The 23,905-nt window shown below is 39.0% G+C and overlaps 2 protein-coding genes across 18 annotated transcripts in view; one reads left to right on the forward strand and one right to left on the reverse strand.

Annotated features, from left to right (window-relative positions):
* Positions 1-7,609, forward strand: part of ARFGEF1 (ARF guanine nucleotide exchange factor 1) — a 141,527-nt gene extending 133,918 nt beyond the window's left edge. Inside the window, exons 35-39 of the mRNA XM_020288828.2 lie at positions 552-691; positions 2,124-2,292; positions 3,468-3,606; positions 4,556-4,673; positions 6,163-7,609. Coding sequence (XP_020144417.1) covers positions 552-691; positions 2,124-2,292; positions 3,468-3,606; positions 4,556-4,673; positions 6,163-6,327 — 731 coding nt within the window. The 3' untranslated portion in view covers positions 6,328-7,609. The remainder of the gene's footprint in view (positions 1-551; positions 692-2,123; positions 2,293-3,467; positions 3,607-4,555; positions 4,674-6,162) is intronic.
* The window catches only part of CSPP1 (centrosome and spindle pole associated protein 1), a 121,650-nt gene continuing 100,654 nt past the window's right edge, over positions 2,910-23,905 (reverse strand). For 13 of the 17 annotated variants that reach the window (XR_012920206.1, XR_012920211.1, XR_012920207.1 and 10 more), the window contains 8 exons: positions 23,526-23,666; positions 21,591-21,637; positions 18,242-18,305; positions 13,613-13,725; positions 11,365-11,503; positions 9,346-9,594; positions 8,584-8,678; positions 2,910-3,716 (listed from right to left, as the gene is read on the reverse strand). Coding sequence is in view for 3 of the 17 variants with exons in the window: in XM_076005245.1 (XP_075861360.1) it covers positions 9,380-9,594; positions 11,365-11,503; positions 13,613-13,725; positions 18,242-18,305; positions 21,591-21,637; positions 23,526-23,666 (719 nt within the window). In the remaining 14 variants the exon portion in view is untranslated. Of the gene's footprint in view, positions 3,717-6,906; positions 8,679-8,715; positions 9,595-10,209; positions 10,329-11,364; positions 11,504-13,612; positions 13,726-18,241; positions 18,306-21,590; positions 21,638-23,525; positions 23,667-23,905 lie in introns of those variants that run through there. The other 4 variants (XM_076005245.1, XR_012920210.1, XM_076005244.1 and 1 more) reach the window with 4 other exon arrangements.

Genomic DNA, 23,905 nt, shown 5'->3' on the forward strand with positions numbered 1-23,905 from the left:
GCTGATGGATTCATTTGAAAATAAAAGATAATTTTAGCCACAGCTGCTAATCTGGGTCCAAATAAAACATGTGCTGTGGCCACAGCGCAGTGCTGCATGGGTGCTCAGGAGTCTTGGCTGCCCCTCACTGCCTGTCTCACACAGATCTGGTTCCTCTGGTTTTCTTATGCATAAGCTTTTAGGTTACCTATTTTCAAAGATCAGACTTGGTTTTACAGCAAGTATTATTTAAATTTTAGGTTTTTATCCATTTGTTACATTTTATTTAAAAACCTGAATCTTTTTAAAAAATTTGTAGTGGAACCATCTTGAACATATCCATTGTTCTGAATCATGTAGGGTACTTTTATTTTAAAAATGACTTTCCTAAGGCTTTAGAAAATATCGATTAAACTTTACTGAGTAGTACCTATGTGCAAAAGCAGAATGTCCTTCTCAGTGTGATATGTACATACATATTAATGTTTCCTTAGCATTATAATGTCATAGAAATTATAAAGGATTCAAAATAATTTTTTGTTTGCATGTGCATTGGGGGGGTTTCCTCACAGAATTTCCAGAACAAAAATTGTTTGCTGCCCTGTTGATTAAATGTGTTGTGCAGCTGGAACTCATCCAAACTATCGACAACATTGTGTTCTTCCCAGCCACAAGTAAAAAAGAAGATGCGGAAAACTTAGCTGCAGCCCAGGTAAGGAGACAGGAGATGTATAGTCAGGAAGTTAGTTAAGCAGTCTGGGCTTCAGAGCACAACGGGTCAGGCCAGAGGTTAATTTGGGATACCTTCGTCACATAGATGTCATTTTAAGCCATGAGACTGGATGCCATCATGGAGTAGTGAGTGTGACTAGAGTAGAAAGGAGGGTCAGGGACGGAGCCTGGGGCCGCATCCTCTACAGCTCCTGGGGACAGGCAGCAGGTAGAGACTGAGACTGAGAATCAGCGAGGCACGGGGAGCACAGGTGTCAGTGTTGTGAAGTCAGATGAAGAAGGTGTTTTAAGAAGAAGCATGTGATCAAATGCTTAAGTGCTCTGGACAGGTCAAGAATATTACATGTGAGAATTGCCCTGTAACTATTTGGAGGACTTTGGTGACCCTGGCAATGTGTTTAATTTTAACATTAAGGACAAAAGCATAATTGTAATGGATCCAAGAGAAAAAGAAGATTTGGAGACAGCAAATATTGATAACTCTATCGAGGAGTTTTGCCGTAGAGTGGCACAGAGGAGATGGGGTGATAGCTGGAGGAACGTGAGGGGGTCAAGAGGGCTTTGCCATACTTCGTCCTCCTGATTGGCAGTGTGTCAGCGTGTTGCCAGTGAGAGCTTTCCAGGAAGTAGAGCGAGAGAGAATGAGTGCAGTCAAGAGAGGGGCCGTTGCTAGGACCATATTATTGAGTGACTGGGGATGTTCCTTGTGCAGAGTGGGGGCTGCCTGGAGTAGACGTCCAGATGGTTCCCAGGCAGCAGCGTTGGGGCAGAGAACAGGTATGGGCTACGGGTGCAGGAAGGCTGGTGTATTTGGGGTGGGAGCTTGTGGGAGATCTCTTCTTGCTAGCTTCTGGTTTCTCACTGAGATGGGAAAAAAGCCATCCTCCATGTGAGGCTGGAAAGAACATTTTAGGTACTTGAGGAGAGGAGTGAAAACGTGAGCTGTCTGTCCAGGAACATGGAGTGGAGCAGTGTTGGTGGAGTACTGGGCAGCACCCGAGCCCCTTGGTTTAAAGAGAAACAGTCGGTTTTCTCCAGCCACGTTGGCTATGTAGATGCAGATACGGAATAGGCAGTTTTTGCCAGCAAGTTACTGAAAAGGGAAGGTGAGGGGTTGTGAGAGAGAAAAATTAAAATCATGATGCAGGGACTCCCAAACAGTTTAGAAGAGACAGAGGGACTGAGGGGTACAAGGCCGTAGAGTCTCGGGTGCAGGAGGGGCTGGCCTGTAAGGGTGGTGCTTGGTGACGAGGATGCTTAACAGAAGGGGCACATTTCCCTGTTTTCTGTTAAGATATAGCAGATTGAGTATCTATGGCTTGCTTGTAAAACTGGTCTTTGGAGAACATTAAGTTCTAAATTTACTAAAATTATTATGATTGTGTGTGTGTGCTGTGATTTGTTTTCCAAAGAGAGATGCAGTGGACTTTGATGTTCGAGTTGATACTCAAGACCAAGGAATGTATCGCTTTTTAACATCACAACAACTTTTTAAGCTACTGGACTGTTTATTAGAATCGCATAGATTTGCAAAAGCATTTAATTCCAACAATGAACAGAGGACTGCTCTGTGGAAAGCAGGTGAGCGGCAAAGGCCTCATACTTTCATGTTCAATGTTATTGATGGATATGGGACAGATGTTTATCAGAATTCATTGTGCATGCCACTGCATGTACTTTGACCTTTAATAATAAGATAATCTAATAGGTGTTTTTCTGATCTACAATAAGCCAAATAACTACTTGGGTAGATTTCTTTTTCTCTTGTTCAGTCAACCTGTTACTTGACTGATCTGCCCAACGGTTTTTTCAGCTTGCCTACCCAGCCAGTGCCTTCCTGTCAGTATCATCAGCATAGCAGAAGCTGTGCTTGTCTGGGGAAGGCGTGTGCCCGCACACGAACCTGGTGTGTCTCCAAATGGCTTCCTTCTGTTTACTGGGAGTGGCCATACCTCAGAATGGAAGTGAATGTATTGGGACGGGAGGTATATTTGTTTTAGAATAAGATGGAAATTTTAAATAAAAATAAGCCTTATTGTAAATTAAACCAACATTATTTTTAATTCAAGAAATAGTTATTTAGTGCCTGTTAGGCACAAAACAGTGCTGGATGAGTGAGGGGCAGCAGAATGTGGCTGAAGAAAAGAAACAAGGGAGCTGACGCTTATTGAACACCAAACACTTCATCAAATGCAGGGTTAGATGCTTGTGTTTGCTTATTTTATTTAAAACAGCTCTGTTCTTTTTCTTCCCTTTACAACCTAACTTCTGCAAAGAGTAGTGTCTACTTATTTTTTTCCCCTTTCTTCAACCCAAGTTGTTGCCACCATTTGACTGGGACTATTCATGCTGAGGTGACCAGATGCTTCTTGTTTCCACACCCACCTGACCAGTCTCATCCACTAGGTGTCGCCCCCTGCCCGTTCCTCCGGGAGCCCTGCGGTGGGCAGAGCACGCCGCGCCTCCTGCAGCGTTGTCTGTGGGGCCGCAAGTGCAGTTTCACTTGAAGGGTTCCACTTTCCCAGGCCACAAGTTGTTTTATATCTTCAGCTTCAAGGGTAGGCGAGGGTGGGATTGTAAACAGAAATCGCCTCCGTGTGCCCCAGGTGCAGGCCTCGGTGGCTCAGGGCAGCTCCACTGTGTAGGCAGCAGGTGTCCACAGCTGAGCGCATACACAGCGTGCCTGTGTACGGGCTGTTTTGCCTTTATGTGCGCTGTCTTCCCAAACTAATCCCAGTAACTTCCCCCTTCTGCAGGCTTCAAAGGCAAGTCCAAGCCCAACCTTCTGAAGCAGGAGACCAGCAGCCTGGCCTGTGGGCTGCGCATTCTCTTCCGGATGTACATGGACGAGAGCCGGGTTAGTGCCTGGGAGGAGGTCCAGCAGAGGCTTTTGAAGTAAGACTCTTGACTGATCTCTGCCTTTGACCAGGTGGCTTTGTGGTGCAGGGCAGAAAAGGGGCAGTGGCAGGAGCAAGCAGACAGCTGAGCCTTGGGACCTGGTGACCCTGTTTCACAGAGCAATTGTAAAAATCAGATACAGTCTTGTAGGAAGATGTGCTTTGTACAGCTAGTGACATGTGAACAGATCATGTCTAACATACAGGACAAAGAAGAAAGTTTTATCTCAAGATTTAAAAACTTTAAAGTATATTATCATTTTTAGGCCTTTCTAATGTCATAAGATAGCCCCATTTTTATAGAACAGTCATTTGTGAAAGTGAAAACCTGGCCTGCCTGCATTGTGTTTGAAAGAATATTTGGAGCTTTTCTTGGTGTTACTTTTTTTTTCATTCTCTTTTACTTCATGACAACTAAAATTTAAGCTCAGACTAAGGACAAAACATGACATTCAGAAAGAACACTGTCATTTGTGTTGTATTTTTGTATCTACTTGGGAAATATATGTTCTAGGACCAGTTAAATAGATGTTAGAATTTTAAGAGATCACCTAGTCTCTGTTCTCCCATTTTATTGACAAGACTATGAAGGCCGCCTCAGTCATTGAAGGGAGAGTCACCTCAGATGTCAGCCCAGGTCCTTGACACTGAGCTTATGCATGTGCTGTCTGCCACACTGCAGGTTTGAACTCAGTGAAACTTGGAAAATTAAGAGAATGTGGGTTTCCTAATAAGTTGCAATGGTTTCTTTTAATATGTTTGGTTTTCTTCCTAATTTAAAAAACGTATAAATATTTTTGGTGGTGTTCCAATTAATGTAAACAGATGGAATCTTACAAGTTCTTTATTAGTTCATATTCATTACAACATTCACTGATGTTCTTTCTCAGTGAGTATGTGACCAGCAGGTATGCAAGTAATGTAAAGGGAAACCCTTTCTTTTGCAGTGTCTGCAGTGAAGCACTAAGTTACTTCCTCACTCTAACATCAGAAAGTCATCGGGAAGCCTGGACTAACTTACTGCTTTTGTTTCTAACTAAAGTTCTAAAGATAAGCGATAATCGGGTAAGTACAAGGCTTCGTATGCAGCCTTGCATTTCTAGCCTGACCAGCGTGGTGGTTGAGTCCAAGGCAGGGATGCCGGGTCACAGACCCACTGCCCGGGAGCTCTCAGAGGCAGATCAAGCAGTGCCCAGCTGCCTGTGCAGGACAGTGTGTGGCCCAGCCCTATTGTCCTCAGTTTTCTCCTCCTTAGCCAGCTTTGTCCTCTAACCAGCGATTCTCCAGGGCATTCAGTAGGAGAGGAATCAGAATCCCTTAGGACACCTTGACAGCCTCCTGAGTTCCCCCAACACTGAAATTCCCATTCTGACTCCAGAGTCTCCCCTTTTTCCCTGTTTGGAAAACTACTGTCTGGCCACCTTGTGGCCTTGCCTACAGTTCTTCTGCCTGTGCTCCAGGAAGCAGCCATTCCTTTGGCATATTTAGTGGTTCTGTGCAGCCCAGAGTCTCTAGTGAATGAGCCATGAGCTCCTTTAAGAATCTTAAATCAGTAGAAATAAAATACAAATATATAATTAAATATAAATGCATATTTTAAGATTTTTTAAAATATACATTTTACTATTTAAAAAAATATAGCAGCTTACAGCTCACATATAAGGAAATGGGTTGTTTTGCTGTGAACCTGAACAGGTTTTAAAATGCATACTCAATACTTGACACTTCAGGTCCTTGTGGCACATGGAACCCTGTGGAGACAGGGCGATGCCACTAAGTGCCACACAGATGTTCATCCCAAGTCCCAAGCCCTGTGTCCACATGCATTTCCATCTGACTAATGGGCTCTGGAAAGCTTGGAGAAGTGACCTAAGGCTGCCAGCAGTCTGTCTTACTGTCTTACACAGACAACCCAGTCTGTCTTACTCCACAACTTGCTTTCTTGTCACAATACATCATACCGCTCCCCTGGATCTCATGGGGCATGGAGGGGTAGGAAAGGAGAGAAAGTAGGCAGCAGACTAGTTTTCAGAGACTAAGGAACCACAGCAAAGGTATAATCAAAGTATATAAATTGAACTATACATGTAGAATGTATACAGCTTTGCCTGGAGAATGTTTACATATTTTATATTGCAGCATTAGGTAGAATTTTCCCTAAAATTTAAAATTTTTATTTAACAAAAGATACAATTTCAATAACCCATATCTTATAAAAACTCAACTCTAGTTCTTGCTCGGTTTCTTTCTTTTGCTTATTACCTAGGAAAAACAATGCTGAATTACTAAAAGTTTGTAAAAGGTATGTAATGGGAAAAAAGTGTTTTTCAAAATAAGGATAGTAACCAAGTGAGCAGTGTTCATATTGAGTCTTTTGAGTACTTGTGTCTCTCAGTTTCACACTCCACTGACTTGCTGCGGGACACAAACGCTGCCTTTCCTCCCTGCCCTGTGATCAGTGCATGCCCCAGGCTGGTTGGACTCTAGCAGTTTCAGGCTCTGTAGTTTGCAGTGCAAGCACTACTAATGGAGACATTCGTTCTCTTCCCCCCAGTTTAAAGCTCATGCATCATTCTACTACCCTCTCTTATGTGAAATTATGCAATTTGACTTGATTCCTGAACTTCGTGCTGTTCTTAGAAGATTTTTTCTGCGAATTGGAGTCGTTTTTCAGATATCACAACCACCTGAACAGGAACTTGGAATAAACAAGCAATGATGGAAAGTTCATATTTTTCTGTTGGTGTTTACATCCCTCCGCTCTTTAAAAGGACCCTGGAGCTGAGGTTTTCTACCTGAAAATGAATTCTTTGAATTGCAGTGTCTGAGGGTGACTGGTAAAGATGCTTAGAACTAATACTCAAACTTGCAACACTCCAGTCCCTTTACCTGGCGGATTCTGTATGTCATGCTGGGCTCATGTTGAGCAGAAAGCATGTGCAGACAGTGCCAGCTTATGCTCATGGGTCCTCTCTGTCCTTTGTGGCAGCAAGAGCCCCACATACTTTTGGCAGGTGTGGAAGTGAAACTTACCCAAAGAACTATAGATGTAAAGATTGAACTTCTGCAAGAAGTACAACTCAGGAGAGCTGTATTTTGAAGGATAAAATGTTTATAATTGGGGGGTGGGGGGAGAGGAAGAAATTATTGTTCATGGTAAAAGATATTTAGCGACTATGGTATTCTTATTCTGAAGATTTTTGCACACTCAGGCTATCTGAGATACTGGTAATCATCCTTCTGTGAAAAATGTACAGAGATGCAGGTCTGTAATATAAAAAACTTAAACATTATATAGTTCTTCCTGCACTGTTTTCTTTATTTTCTTATTCATTTGCTAAATACCCATAATATTTTGTCAAATGCACTAAACATCTGGGTTGAAATTTCTTTTTATTTTTGTGGGAATTTTTAGTTTTGCCCTTTTGGGGGGATAGTAATTTTGAGGCTTTAACGTGCCCAGAAGCTGTTGTGGCTGACGCTTGTCAAGATCAACGACAGGAAGAAAAAAAAAAAAAGGTAGAAAATATCCCTACTGACAATAACTACCTGTAATATATACTTCTCTTAGGGCTTCTAAAGATGAGCCATTAAAATAGAATGATCCCTCATGGACCGAAACTTGAATCACTGCAAAATGAATCTAGGTTGCTGTCACTTTCTTTTCTTTTGGGTGGTGGGGCTTGATGTAGATTTTACTCTGTGTACAGAATTTAATGTTGAATATATTAAAATAACAAATCTGGCATGGTTTGCAGAGGTTAGATTTACTGGAAATGTATTCAAACTGTGAATTGTGTTCTGATGGTTAAAAGACAGGATTGTCGAGCATTCCGTATTAATAGTGGATGTAGAAAATTTTTTCAGATGGATAAAATGTATATGGTACAGATGTAAAGTTTTCTATGTAAAAAATTCTGTACAACTTTCTGTACAATATTGATTCTCATCTGGCATATTCTAATCAGGTTATAGGTCAATAAAGTTTTTGAATTATTTCATCACAGTGCAATCAAAACCTGAGTAACCCACAACCCCATGTTTCACTGATTGTTTTCTGGTTTTTCGTTAAAAGGCAAGTAATTATGGAAAGGATATTTTCAACAAGAACTACAAATTGCATATTCTTTGGTTGTGATATTTTCTTTCCAGCTTCTGGCATTAGATCATCCCTCACACTGTACTCTGAACCATAGGTATTCATAATTTTTAAATATGAACATTAATGATGCATTTAGAAGTGCACCAGATTTATTACCCCTAAGACACAGCTTTGTCCAAGCCCAGTGGGATGCTAGTGCTGGGAGACAACATGATCTTCCTATCTGTCGAAGGGTAAGTGCTTCACATGACTTGGCAGATTTAGTATTTAATGGTGTAGTATCAGGACTCTCCCTAGAGGAGCCAGAGGCTTTCTTCTTTCTTTCAGATGACAACAGAAGGAAAAAATCTAGAAAACTAAGTATAGGACCTGGTATGGTGTCTCACGCCTGTAATCCTAGCACTCTGGGAGGCCTAAGGTGTGGGAGAATGGTTTGAGGTTAGGAGTTCAAGACCAGCGAGAGCGAGACGCTGTCTCTGCCAGAAACAGAAAAAATTAGCTGGCACATGCCTGTAGTCCCAGCTACTCAGGAGGCTTAAGCCTGGGAGTTATGATGTGAGCTACAGTGAGCTATGATGACACCACTGCACTCTATCCAGGGCGACAGAGCAAGACCCTATCTCAAAAAAAAAGAAACGGAGTATAAAATTTACATGTAGCCAAAAATTAGAATATCAAATCAAATTGTGGCAAACTTGTCTGATCTTGTCTATCATTAATTATGTCAAAGGAAAGAAACAAACTGTATAGGATGTTCTCAGCTCTCATGGTACTGAAGACCTACCATTCTAAGTCAGAATTATTTCCCAGAATTTGAATGGATCTTTCCTTTTTGAGAAGTATCACTTAGAGTGATTAGAAAAATTGACTCACTTATGCAAGGGTCCATGGTGGGGGAACAAAGATTCCAGTCTCTGTCCTTGACCCCTGGGTGTTTTACCTCTCTCCTTTCTTCAACCTCTAGAAACCTAAATTTCCAATTAAAATAAGAAATCAACATTGGTAAATAAAAGTAAAAATTTATTTCTATCAAGAAGTAGTCAAATCACATAAATCAGTAACTAAGACAATGCGTTCATTGGCACAAAAATAAAATAGAGGCAGAAAGACATAAATTTAGTGTATGGCTCATGAGAATAAAATCAGTTACAGCTCCCATTATTTCCATGGAATCAGCTACAAATGACATGAAAATAAGTAGCACATTTGATTCTTTCATTACATAGCAGCTAGAATAATTCAGCTACAATATCTGCAGTTATTAAATGAATTACTTTGAATAGAGAACAATGGCAAATGTGCATAAAACAAAGGGTATTCTGGTTTTACAGTACTGTTAAGACACTTAAGTTTTATTCACCTTATCTTGACAAGCAGAATTTAAAATAATGCACATATGGTAGTTGAATCCAAAGTTCATCACCACTCACAATTTATGGCAAAATTGTGCAAAAATAATTCTATACAGTTCTATTATATAAATCAATAATCATGGCCTTTTATGTACACAACATACATCATATACATCTTAGAAAAAATACACTTTATATACAAATGGAAAAAAAGTAATTAACTTCAGGTAGGGGCCAAAAGTAGGACATGTTATTAAACATACAGATTTACCATTCCTTTTACCTGAAAAGGCACTACTGGGTCCAAAACATTTATTTTAACCATGTGCAGTAGACAGGCCTTGCCACGTGAAAGTGCCTGGTTTTCTAGGAACCTCCTGCTGCTCCTGGTTCAGCTGCTCTGCCATGAAGCGTTTCAATGTTTCTGAGGTGCCAGGGCGGAGCCAGGGCTCAGTTGCTACAGAGTTTGATCCATCGTCCCCCGTGTGTTTCATGATGTCATCAGGGTCAACCAGTGAATTCTCTTCGTCATCTACAGGAGGCAAGAGACACACGACTCAGGTAACACAGGTGGCAGGCAGGTGACACAAACACAGGTCTCCTATAGTCCAACTCAGTACAACTTAGCACTTCCCAATGATATATTCTGAACTATATTGTTTTTGTTTTGTTCAGACCTCCCATTTTAGTGGTAGGAGAGCAGGCCCAGAAGGGGCTAATTTTGTAAAACAAAAAATAATCAATTGAATAAGTTGATTCCATGGTACTAGCAACCAGAGGGATTCAAAGTGTATCAAAGGAGACTCCGCCAAACATTACAGTGACTGGAGGAATGTAGGCAATCTTACTTTGTAACTGTCACCTTCAGGAGAAACCTAGTGGATATCTATGTAAAACTACTTTTTAGCAAGGTTAGGGGAATACTCCCAACCTATAACACTGCTATAAGAAAATTAAAAGTCATCATTCTGGGAAAGCACTAGTTAGGATGAACTTCCATTTTTACACCTAATATAAGAATGCCATGTCTAGTCCATTAAGAGGTAGCTCTTAATTTGTTTCATTCTTTAATTAAATTTGATATACTCAATGTCTATATCTGTATTTTACTTATTATTAGGTATAATAGGAAAATCTGTCTTCCTACCCTGTGATGTCAATTTCTTTTTTTTTTTTATATCTCCTTGTCTGTGAAGGATTAGCCCAGCAAAGGGACATGTGCAATCAATTTAATGTGCAATCAGTCCACATCGTACCAAAACGCTCCTGTTTGAAAGGATAATGTTAAACAAAAAACAGTTTAGACATTGAAGACCTTGTGAAAGAGTAGATTCTTAAAAATGCTCTATTTTTTCTCAAATATATCCTTGTTAAATGTGAATTCAGTTTATTGCAAAAGAAACTGAAGAGCCTTTTAGCTAGAGACATCCTTTCCCACTCTTCCACAGTTTTTTAGGTATGACAGGAAAAGTACCATCCCATCTATTTACCGTGTTGGCTAGTATTTGGTATGGAATTATCACCAACAGAACATATCACACCTTGACAGCTACAGATTTTGTGAGTACCTTTTAAAAATTATCACAGTATTAAAGATAGGATCTAAAAATATCTTAAAAGTTGTTACCAGAAAACTACTGTAATGTATGTAGCTTTTTAAAGAGTATTTCACAAATAGACCATTCGAATATTTGCTAATAGTAATACTATTATTACTAATAGGAAATTGTCCCATTATCCCAATGACTAATGACATTGATATAAAAAAGGGGTAGGTAAAGGGTTGGCAGAGGAGCTCATTAGCTGTCTAAGGAACCATCTTCCTTTGTGTTCCACGACCAGCTTTAACCTTCGAGTCACAAAAGCCCACTCAAAATGAGAAGACTAGTTTTATTTGACTTAGAAAATATTAAACTGAAGCTATTTTGTTTGTCCATGGTGTGGAAGGCCAAATAACTCTGCAGTACTATAAATTTACATGTTATTTAGGGAACTCAAAGATAAAGTTGATTTCAGATAATCTCTCACTTCAGTGAGTGAGTACACTAAGTACTGTACCATACTAATCAGCATTTTCCCTGCTGAAAGCAAAGCCTGGATATATTTCATAAGCAACAATTATTTTATCTGTTTAGAATCCACTCTAAAACGGGTACCCTCTCTGTAGAAAGAATCTGATACAAACTTAATCCTGAAGTCTGGGGTTGCTGGACAGAACTCTCCATCTACCCCCAGCCATCAGTGACAACTTCCATGTAAGCAAGTTTAAATCTGCTATAGTCCATTAAACTTGGCTATTTACCTGTATTAATAGGTTTGTTCTGAAGTTCATTCAGTCTACGCATTCGTTCCTCATTTCTCATTCTAATCTGGTCAATGTTTATACTGGACACAGATTTTAAAGAGAGACCATCTGGTGGTACATCAGGACAATAGTTATCCTGTAGTTAGAAAGCAGAACTTCAGAAATGGTCATTAACATAAAATATGTTCAGAATGAATCAAAACAACATCATAACCTGGATAAATGTATTTGTGACAAATGAAATAAATGAAGATATGGAGCATTTATATTCTGACTCCTGTATCCACGGCAGGCTCAGATGACTCAGTTAAGGATAAGATACAGCGTCTGTGATGACACATAAATGCTGCCAGTCTGGATAAAACTTGGGAATTCTAGGACACTAAAGGAAAAAACTGAAACAACACAGGTTGAGACAGTCCAGCTATAGTAATCAAGATAGTGTACTGTTATAAAGACAGGCATATTACATCAATGGAGGAAAGAAATCCAGAAATAAATCCTTACATTTATGGACAAAATGCAATGGGGAAATAATAGTCCTTTCAACAACAGGTACTGGAACAACCACAAAAGAATGAGCTTGAACCCTTATACCTCATACTATATGCAAAAATTAACTCAAAGTGTATCAGAGACCTAAATTCAAGAGAAAAAAAAAAATCTAAGTAAATCTTAATGATCTTGGGTTAGGCAATGGTTTTTAGATAAGACACCAAAAGCCCAAGAAAGACTGGTAAGCTGGATCTAATCAAAATTTAAAACCTCTTGTGCTTCAAGGGACACCACCAATAAAGTAAAAAAAATACAGGATGGGAGGAAACATTTGCAAATCATACATCTGATACTGAACTTGTAGCCAGAATGTATAAAGAACTCTTATAATTCAATAATGAAAAGACAACCCCATTTGAAAATGGGCAAAGGGTCTGAATAATATCTCCTAAAAAAATACATACCCAGCTAATAAACATATATAAGAAAAGATGCTCAACATCTTAGAGAAATAACTCAAAACCACAATGATATCACTTCACACACTCACTAGATAGCTATAATCAGAAAGAAAGACAATAATAACAAGTGTTGGCTAGGATGCAGAGATTAGAACCTTCATATACTGCTCATGTGGCCACTTTTTAGAAAACAGTCTGCCTGGTCTTCAAAATATTAAACTTAGAGTGACCATGTGACCCAACAATTCTAGGTATACTCTCAAGAGAAATAGAAACATCCAAAACCTGTACATGAATGTTAATAGCAGCATTATTCATAACAGCCAAAAAGTGAAAACAACCCAAATGTCCATCAGTCATTGATATGGGATATCCATAGAGTGAAAAACTATTAAGCAATAAAGAGGAATCAGTACTGACACATGCTACAACATGTGATGACCTCTGAAAAGAAAGACAAAGCCAGTAACAAATAACCATATATTATATGGTCTCATTTATATGAAATCTAAGGAAAAGGCGTATCTATAGGGACCAAAGTAGATTGGCCACTGCCTAAGGCAGCAAGTAGTTACTATCGCCTGGCAAAGCTGTTTGTACAATACTGTTAATAGTAACAGCATCTGTCATTTGCTGAGAGCTCCCTGCATACTTGGCTGAGTGCTAAATGCTTCGCATATATTTTAACTGTATCTTCATGTCACACATATAAGGAAACACGCCGACCACAAAATTGCCCAAAGCTGCCTACCTAACAAGGAAGGGACATTGTAGGGACATGTACTGAGGGCTCCAAAGCCTATACTTTTTACTGGCTGAACTATAAAGCTGTGGAACAAAGTGAAGAGAACATGAGTTTGAATCTCAGCCCTCTTGTCTATGTGACCTTGGGCAAATCATTTGACTGAAATGAAGACAATGCCTGTATCACAGAGGTGATTAAGAAGATGTAACAGGCTTTCCAATAAATGGAATCACTTGCTTCTTGTGCCTTCTCTGAAATTCCTATATTCTGGGAAGAAAGACGGTTGGGATGCCAAGCTACTTATGGCCATTCAAGGAGACAAAAAAATATTACCTCAAAGAAGTCAAGGCAGCAGAGTTCAAAGAGCTACCCAATATCATCTCCAGCTAATTGGTGGTAGAGCCTAGATTCAGACCCATGTCTACTTTATTTCAAATAAGTGCTCTTTCTTTTATTGAGTGTCACAAATTTAGCATGAGTCAGAACCCAGACCTCTTATTCTTCTAAATTAAAAGGGGGGGGGAGAGAAAAACACATTTCATACATTTTCAAAGTCCAGTCCTTTCAATTTGTTTCTCCTGCGCTCTCTCGCAGAGGGTAGCTGTGATGGTGGAGGGAGGACATCTTCAATGGCAGGATATGTCTCACCATAAGCACCTAAAAGGGCCACAAAAGGGAAAAGGAGTCTTAAACTTACACCATTTCAAATCTTTTAACCAGAGCAGAACCAAGTGCCTGTTTTATAATTGCTTTATTACATACCATTACACTCACAGTTCAATGATTAAACACAGTTCAGTTATTTTTAGTAAATTTAGAGCCATACAATCATCACTACAATCTAGAACATTTCCATGACCCTAAATAACTTCCTTGTGCCCACTGGCAACCACTCCCCACTCTCACATGCTTGGCCTCACGGCAAACACTGATCTGCTCTGTCTCAACAGATTTACCTTACCTAACATTTCACGTAAATGGAATTCCACAACTTAACCTTTTGTGTCTTTTCACTAAGCAATAATCTGTTTAAGGTTCATCTATGTTGTACCATGTTTCAGTAGTTTATTCCAGCTGGGAAGAGCTGACATCTTGACAATATGGAGCCATCCTGTCCGTGAACAAGGAATCTCTCTCCATTTATTTAGTTCTTCAGTTTCTCTCATCAGAGTTTTGTAGTATCCTTGGGGAGATCTTATGTTTTTTGTTAGATTTATACCTCATTATTTCTTTGGGGGGGGGTACTAATGTAAATAGTATTGTGTTTCAAATTTCAAATTCTACTTGGTCAGTGCTGGTGTATAGGAAGTTGACTGACTTTTATTTATTAACTTTGTATCACGCATTCTTGCTATAACTGCTTATTAATTCCAAGAGATTTTTAGTTGACTTATTCAGATTTTCTACAAACAATCATGTCATCTATGAACAAAGACACTTCTCTTTCTACTTTCCCTATCAATAGACCTTTTATATCCTTTTCTTGCTTTATTGTAGTAGCTAGGATGTCCAGTATGATGTTAAGGAGTGATAAGAGGGGACATCCTTGCCTTGTCAGGATCTAAGTGGGAAAGCTTCTAGTTTGTCATCACTAGGTATGATGTTAGCTATAGAGTTTTTGTATATGTTCTCTATCAAGCTGAGAAATTTCCCTTCTATTCCTAGCTTGCTGAGTTACCATGAAGAGCTTGTAGATTTTACCTAGGTTATCAAATTTGTGGATATAGAGTTGTTTGTAGTATTCTTTGACTATCCTTTTAATGTCCATAGGCTCTGTAGTGAATGTCCCCTTTTTCATTTCTGGTATTAGTAATTTGTATCTTTACTCTTTTGTTATTAGTTTGGCTACAGGCTTGTCAATTTTATTGATCTTCTCAAAGAAACAGCTCTTGGTTTCATTTTCTCTATTGATTTCCTATTTTTAATTTCATTGATTTCTGCTCTAATTTTTATTATTTCCTTTCTTCTGCTTACTTTGGATTTAATTTGCTCTTATTCTAGTTTCATAATGTGGAAGCTTATTGATTTTAGATCTTCCTACTTTTCTAATGTATGCATTCAATGCTATAAATTTTGCTCTAAGCATTACTTTTAATACATCCCACAAATTTTGATAAACTGTATTTACATTTTGCTCAAAATATTTTTAAATTTACTTATTTGGCTCATGTTACTTAAAAATATGGTGTTTAATCTCCAAGTATTTGGAGATTTTTCCAGCTATCTTACTGTTATTGATTTCAGACCATTGGGGTCTGAGACATTGCATGATTTCTCTCCTTTTGAATTTGCTGAGGTATGTTTTATTGCCCAGAATGTGGTCCATCCTGAATGTTCCATGTTAGCTTGAGAAGAATATGTGTTCTGTTGTTAATGAAGTAGTCTATAGATGTCCATTACATCCACCATTGACTGATAATGGTGTTGAGTTCAACTATGTCTTCATTGACTTTCTGCCTACCATATCTGTACATTTCTGAAAGAAAGGTGATGAAATCTCCAACCACAATAGTGGATTCATCTATTTCTCCTTACAGTTCTATCAGTTTCTGTCTCATGTATTTTGACACTCTGTTGTTAGGTACCTAGATCTAAGAGCTAAAACTATAAAACTTAGAAGAAAACATAGGAGGAAAGCTTCCTAGCATTGGATTTGGCAATGATTTCTTGGATATGACAAGAAGCACAGGCAACAAAAGAAACCATAAATTGGTTTCATCAAAATTAAAACCTTCTGTGCATCAAAGGGCACAATCAACACAATAAAGAGGCAACCTACTATAAAGAAAACATTTGTAAATCATATATCTGATAAGGGGTGGTATCTAGAATATATAATAAACAGCTCCTACAACTCAACAACAGAAACCCAAACCACCTGATTTTAAAAATTGGCAAAGGACTTCAACAGGCATATCTCCAAAGAAGATACACAGATGGTCAATAAGCACATGATGTTCAACATCACTAATCATTATGGAAATACAAAGCAAAACCACAATGAGATACCATTTCACACCTACAAGGATGGCTACTATCCAAAAAACGGAAAGCAACAAGTGCTAACAAGGATGTAGAGAAACTAGAACTCTTATGCACTGTTGGTGGAAACATAAAATTGTGCAGCTGCTATGGAAAACAGTGTGGTGATTCTTCAAACAATAAGAATTACCATATGATCCAGCAATTCCAACTTTTGGTATATATGCAAAAGAATTAGAAGCAGTGACTTTAAGGCATATTTGCACACCTATGTTCATAACACCATTATTCACAAGAGCCAAAAGGTGAAAGCAACCTGTGTCTATCAACAAATGACTGGATAAACAAAATATGGTACGTACATACAATGGAATATTATTTAGCCCTAAAAAAGAGAAAATCTGACACATGCTACTACATGGATGAACCTTGAGGACCTTATGCTAAGTGATCTAAGCCAGTCATCGAAGGACAAATGCTGTATGATTCCACTTACATGAAGTCTTACAGTAGTCTAATTCATGGAGATGGAAAGTAGAATGGTGGTTGTCAGGAGGGAAAGGTGAAATGGGGAATTATTGTTTAGTATAAAGAGTTTCAGTTTTCAACATTAAGAATTCAGACGATGGATGGTAATAGTGGTTGTCCAATAATACGAAGGTATATAATGCCACTCAAATGTACACTTAAAAATGGTTGAAATGGTAAATTTATGTGTATTTTACCACAATTTTTTTAAATTATTTTTTTAAAAAAAGCATTGAAACCAGCAGCCTCATGGTTAACGTGGTCATGACTATGCCACATTTGCAGTGACCATTAGCCAAAAGGACAGATTGCTATATCTTTGGTCTAACATAATGAAATATTCCAAGACACTATTTTGAGTGGCCTGGATTATCTTCGTTGTTAGTGAAAACAGGTCATGTTTCCCTGATGCCTTCACAGACTGGCTATCGTCCCATCCCCATCTCCTGCTGGTTCGTCTTTAGTCACTCTCCATAGTGCATCTTCCTTGGAAAGGAAAAACACACTTTTTAAAAGAGCCACTAAGAAATATAATTAGGAATTTCTATCATATGAAAATCTGAAGTAATTTGTATGAACCAAGAGAGAATTGATTCCCTGATGGTCCTAGGATAGTAGAAACACATTATGATCAGAGTACATAATTACAGGGTTATATTACAGTAGTTAAGGAAAAAAGATCCCATGGTACCTTTACGTATCTTCTGAAGACTGAATATTCCTATGATTTTTTTAAGTGAAGTATTTATTAAGATAATTGTAGATTCACATGCAGTTGTAAAAAATAATAGAGATCCCTTTTATACTTTGCCCAGATTCCCCCAATGGTACATTTTATAAAATTACTGTGCAATCTCAAAACCAGGATACTGATACAACCCACAGATCTTATTTAAATTTACCATTTTACCTGTACTCACCTGTATGTCTGCATGTATGTATTAAGTTCTATACGATTTTATTGCCTGTTTACATTTGTGTATCTACCTTCACAAACAAGATGTTAAACAGTTCTAAAACCACAAGGACCCCTCCTGTTGCCCTTTGATAACTATATATACACTTCACCCTACCCCCAACCCATGGCAACCACTAGAGTCTGTTCTCAATTTCTAGATTTTGTCATTTCAAAAATGTTCTATAAATGGAATCATATGGTATGAAACTTATTGGGATTGGCTTTTTTGCTCAGCATATTTCCTCAAGAGTCATCCAAGTTATTGCATGTTTCAACAGTTTCTTTTTTTTGCTGAGTAGTATTCCACAACATGGATGTATCAGAGTTTGTTTAGCCATTCATCTTTAAAGGACATGTGGGCTGATTCCAGTAATTCTTATTTGGAAAACTTTACAAGCCACATTTGATGACTATTCATTAAAAGAGTACAACAGAATATTCCTTTTTTTACCACCTTGCACAACAGACTACAGGACTGGTTTTGCAAGTATGGAGAAAGGCATTTTAAAAGAAATGTAAGTATTGTTTAATATTTAAATAATACAGATAAATAGATTTAAATATATGTCTATTATATATTTATAATATATAGATTTAATATATAGATACATAAACATATAGATGTAATATATAAATACATAGATAATATATAAATATATTAAATATAGATAACAGATTTAAATAGATTAAGATAAATATACTCACCAATAAAAGCACTATCAGATTCCAACAATGAATTTTTCAAGAAATCATCAGTGTCATCTGTGGGCTAAAAGAAACAACATTTATGAATGACTATTTGTCTTAGTTCTGTGTGGAAATACAACAAATTTTACTATGAGGTGGCACAAATTTCCACAGTCCCCCCAAAAAGCAAAAGAGGATGGGACTTGGACTAGAGCTAAGACTGACTCCTGTAACACATTCCAATGCCCAGAAAATACTGGAAACAGCACATATAACTCCTATGAAGATAGTAAAGGCAAGTCTTCACTAAGACATGATCTCCCCAGCCAAGGGATTCTGGCAAGCAGACTCGCCCCAACAACCTCCTTCCTGACCCCTTGTGGTTGAAATCAAATAAAGGATCACATTACTACTAATGAAAATATAATAGGGTGTGAAGCAATGAACCCAGTTAAACATTAAAAATCTTTAAACTACTGCCAAGATTCATTCATCCTTTCAATAAATCTGTATAGCGCATTTGCTATTTCTTCCATGCTAGAAACTGGGGATACAAAGATGAATTAGGAGTTTCTGCTCTGGAGCAGACCATAGTCCCATACGGGAAAGAGAGGCATACTCTCCGATGATGACAGCCCTATGTCACAGCAATTGTTATGAGGACATAGCACAGATACAGTAGGGGAAAAACAATAATGCTAGGGTTGGACTTATAATAAGCTCCCAAATGAGAGGTAACTTAAATTTACATATAGAGAATTTTATAATACAGAAAAATATCACCTTATAAGTCAGAAGAAACTTAATGTCATTCCACTGCACCTCCTTGCCAGATTTCTGGACTTTGCTACAATACTCCAGCAAATGGCTATTCATTAGTTTTTAAGGCAATGAATTCCAGTAATGCACAGCACTCATTATGAAAAAGTTCTTCTCTTACACTGAATTCTTCCATATTCTGAATTGAAATCTGATTTACCACCCCTTGATTCTACTTGTACTTTCCAGCATGATCATAATGGTAATGACAGTCACAGCAGCCAAGTCAAATGGGCTGGCGCACCTGTGTGAGCAGTCACACACACGGCCCACCTTCTCTTCTGCATCTCACTCCTTCCCACAACAGTGATCACTGTTGTTCGCCTATGCCCCACCTTCTCCATGACACCCCCAATTTCGTCCTGTGTTTTCCATATGACCCAGTTTCTAGGAAGATCAGGAGCCCGAGGTTTATTAGCTTTTTTGTAACAGCCATGATAAACACTGTTGGCTTATGCTGCACTTCTACTCAGCAAAATCTGTTATTAATCCAGGATTTTAACCAAAATCACAGATGTTAAGTTTCAGTATCTTTTCACTGAGAAACATAATTGCCACACAGAAAGAAGCCAACAGACCTTCAGAGTCTTCCCGAATAGGTGTCAGGATGTCTCAGGCCATGGGGTATAGGGACACATCAGAACTCTGGAGTCCAGCCTGGGTTCAAACCTGGGCTTTTCTGCTTATTGGCTATGTGACGATGGGCAAGATAACGAGCCTTTAAATATCAGTTTCTCCTTATGTAAAACAGGGATAAGCTTACCTTGTGAACTTTAGAGCCAATAAATGTCAAGTACCTCGCACAGGTAGAGTGTGGTCAATAAATGGCAGCTATTAGCAACACTGTCGCCATCATCATCACTGTCAGTTCAAAACCATGCACCAACAACTACTAATAGGTAACCCTGGGCAAGTAAGAGCCTAGCTGAACCTTACTTTCATAATCTCAAAATGGAGAAAATACTACCTATATCATAAAGGTGCTATGAAGATTGAATCTGTATTTCCAACCTCTCTCTCCTCTTGAACTCTCTCACATGTGTGTACTCGCCAGCTCCAACTGCTGGTCTAACAGTCACCTCAAACTTACCATGTCTAATCTAAGTGCCCAAGCTTCTCTCCTAACCCCTAAATGTGTTTCTCCTGCTTCTCCAATCTGTAAATAGCAACTCCCAGCCATAAAGTATGAAGCCCATCTTTGACTCCTCTTACATTCCACTTCAGTATGCAAAAAAACCCTATCAGGTCTCCTGTCAAAATAAATCCATCCACTTCTGACCAGTCCCGTTGTTCCCATCCCAGGCTACACCAGCTTATCTCTTGCCTAGATTCTTGGTAATAGCCTCCCATCCCTCTCTCAGTCTGTTCTCAAGGCACAGCAGTGACCAAGTGAACCTCTTAAGCTGATCATGTCACTCGTCCACTCAAAGACTTTGGAAGCTTCTCATCACGTGCAAAGCCCTGCGATGGCCTCCGAGGCTCTGCAGCCTCACCCGTCACCCCTGCGCCACCTGCCCCCACTGGCCTTCACTCGTGGTTCTCCCACCTCTGGCCTCCCCGCTGCTCCTCAGCGGCACCAGGCCAACCCCTGCGGGGCTTCTGCCTGGAATATTCTTCCTCTGGATGTCACCCTATTTCCCATGGACACCTTCCTGGTGTCCCTCCTCAAATGTTACTTACTCAATGAGGCCCCTTGCCCACTGTTTTCCTTGCTATAATTTTCCCCATAGCACCATGATTTAACATACTATCGATTTATTTTTTTATTGCCTCCCCTCATTCCAGAATGCAAGCTGTCAGAGGGCAGGGGGTTTGTCTCTCTTGTTTACTCCCAGACCTCTGGCATAGGAAACATTCAATAAATATCTGTTGAATGCAAACGGCACACCCATCTCTTTATTCAGTCTTGCAAAATGTTACCACCTCAGGGTAAGAGTGAGCATCACCCTCTCTGTCCCCTTCCCCTTCCGTTGCTTGTTTTCTCTACAGGCCACTGCTCTCATCATAGACTCCCACTTCCACCACTGCTAATACTACCGAGAGCAACACTTACACTGCACTCACCGTCGGCCAGGCCTTACTCTAAAGGCTTTCGATATAGTCTCTCAATCCTTACAACAACACTGGAGCTATGTTTATTCATTTAATAAACATTTATACAGAAATTATTATTAACATATGCCAGGTCTGTCTCTAACTGCCTTGCAAATATTGATTTAATCCTTGTAGCCACCCTCAGAGGTAAGTACTATTGTCCTCATTTTACAGATTAGGAAGCTAAAGCACAGAGAGATTAAATAACTTGCCCTAAGTCACACAGTTAAAAATAAACTAACTTGAACAGCCTAGTGCAAGAATCTTGCTCTCAGCCATTATGTTTTCTCTACAAACTATACTAACACTTCTCTAACTACTAGAATAATGAGACAAGATTTACATTCTTAACTCAATTTTCCCAAAGAATTCAAAATTTGGAATATTCACTTACACTTCTAAAAATCTTTAGCCCCCCCCAAAACTAACTTGAAAATAATAACTGGTTGCTTACCATTCTTTGCTTTCGTACTTTAGCACTTGGGATGGCATCTAAGTCAACTGTAGTCAATGGTCAATGGTGAACAAAAGCAAATTAAAGGGTTAGAAAATGTTTACTAAATAAAAATAAATTTTTAGAATTTTTATGACTAGCCCATTGCTGGAAATTACTTTTCAACTACCATACTTCAGAATATTTTTGAGATACTACATATCAATAAATATAACCCTGCATCCATTCTGATTGGACAAAATTCTCCCATTCACATTAATGAACATAAGTAGTAAAATCATGGCTAACAGAAAACTGGTGCTTACAGAAAACCAAAATGATTAATGCAGGATTCTTCATCTTCTGCCCCATGTCTACAATCTGTGCAGAAAGTTGGGTGGAGTTAAACGGGGGGCTCCCACACATGAAACTGAAGTAAGCTCAATTCTAGGTGCCTAGTTCCAGAGGCAAAGATTCTGGATCAAGTATCCCAAAGCCTCTCCTATCTGTTCCTCTGAATAGTGCATTTTGTCCTTTTAGCTACTGCCTCTAGGAATAAACAGGCTGCAATGATAGACTATATTCCTTCTCAAAATATTTTACAGCCATGTTTGTGATTGTTTATAGCTAGACCACATTGTTATGAATTGTGTCATCATGGTGTTCATTGGAAGCGGGGTGGGGGTGGGGGTTGTTGTGGGGGATGGATATCCTCAGTGTCAAAATGTACCTGTATCACCTTGGGACTATTTTTGGGCTAATTAGCCTAACTTGCCAAGATTTCACAAGATCAGAGGATCATTTGAGACTTCTAAAGAAAAATGCCACCACACTGGGTGTTGTAAAGGTTGAAGAAGGTACTTGCTTCCCTCCTCTCTCCAGATGACATGGCTACTATTTATCATAGCATTTCGAGTTATTCTGCTATCACTGGGTGATCTATAAGGCTGTTAGTAAAAATTCTGTACTGGACAGAGGGCAGACATTTCCTATACAAATATTTATCAAAGCCTTGACCTATGATCTGGGCCTAAAGTGCTGTAAAACTTACTCCTGTGATGCTGTCTCATAAGGTCAAAAAGCTTCCTCAGATTCTTCAAGCCAGACCAGCCTGCCAAGGTTTTCCTGAAAATAACTGGCAGGACTATCCCTCCTATTGTTATCTGACTGTTATGTTTTTATTACTCATCTTCCATGGCCACACTCAATGTGTGAAAGCTGGTGAAATCCAGGCATAGGGCCATGCCGTACACCTGGGTATCCACAGGGCCCCTCCGTGCTGAGACAATGAGCCCCACTCTGCCTGTAGGTGCCCACCCACCCCGACCCCAGTTACACACTCCCATGGGACCCTAGATTTCTCCTTTGCAGTTTTTATCACACTTACACTTATTTAGCATCTAACTTCTCCAATAGAGTATATGGTCCTTGAAAGCAGTAACCCATTTCATTCATCACCGTACTCCTGGATACAGGTCAGTACCTGTGCTCCTCGTGGCACTCAGTAAGTATCTGCTGATTGGCTGATTACATGAAAACATCTTCATAGCCCAGTCTGATGCTTTACAGATTTTATGCCACATCAAAACTTAAACACACCTCCCCACACAGTAGGGAAATGTCCCATACTGACATATCCACCCAGCATTCCTTCCTTTGGTTCCTAGTCCCTGGTACAGATATCACTGGCCTGGTCAAAATATTCAATCCTCCTGGCTACAGTGAATGGTTGGGCCCCTCTCGTGCATGAATGCACCACCCTAGCCAAGCCAATCAGAACCCTCTCTTGAACTTGTTCTTCTCTGGGACCATGAGCCAAAAGGGCCACATGAGTATGGAGTTGTCAGTGCAGGGGGCCTGCCTGGGACAGAAATCAATAGGAGACATGAAGAAAAAGCAAGCCTACAGAACAGCAACCCACTGAGACTATCTGCAATAGTCATGATTATTCCTTACCTTCAGCACCTTCCTGCATTTTTATTCTATTCAGCTTCTTCTGCTGCTCTCTTAGTAGAGCCTGCTGCTGAATCTCTAAGGTGTGATGATCTCTTGGAGGATCTGGGTACCTAAATTTCAGATCAACTCGTGTTTCTGAATCTGGTACAAAAAATATAACTTATAAGTTAAATATTATATAAAAATATAAATATAAGTTAAATATTGTTTTCAAATGAGTTTTTATAAAACTTCATTATATTATACATATGAGTAAACTGATTTCAAAATCAAGGAACAATATAGTGAAACATCACCAAAGTCAAAGGACATTAAAACAGCCATAAAACTTAAAAACATGAAATTAATTTTCTTTAATAAATGCCTTTTCACAAACTCAT

Source organism: Microcebus murinus, chromosome 7 (assembly GCF_040939455.1).
Source record: "Microcebus murinus isolate Inina chromosome 7, M.murinus_Inina_mat1.0, whole genome shotgun sequence".
Classification (NCBI taxonomy): domain Eukaryota; kingdom Metazoa; phylum Chordata; class Mammalia; order Primates; family Cheirogaleidae; genus Microcebus; species Microcebus murinus.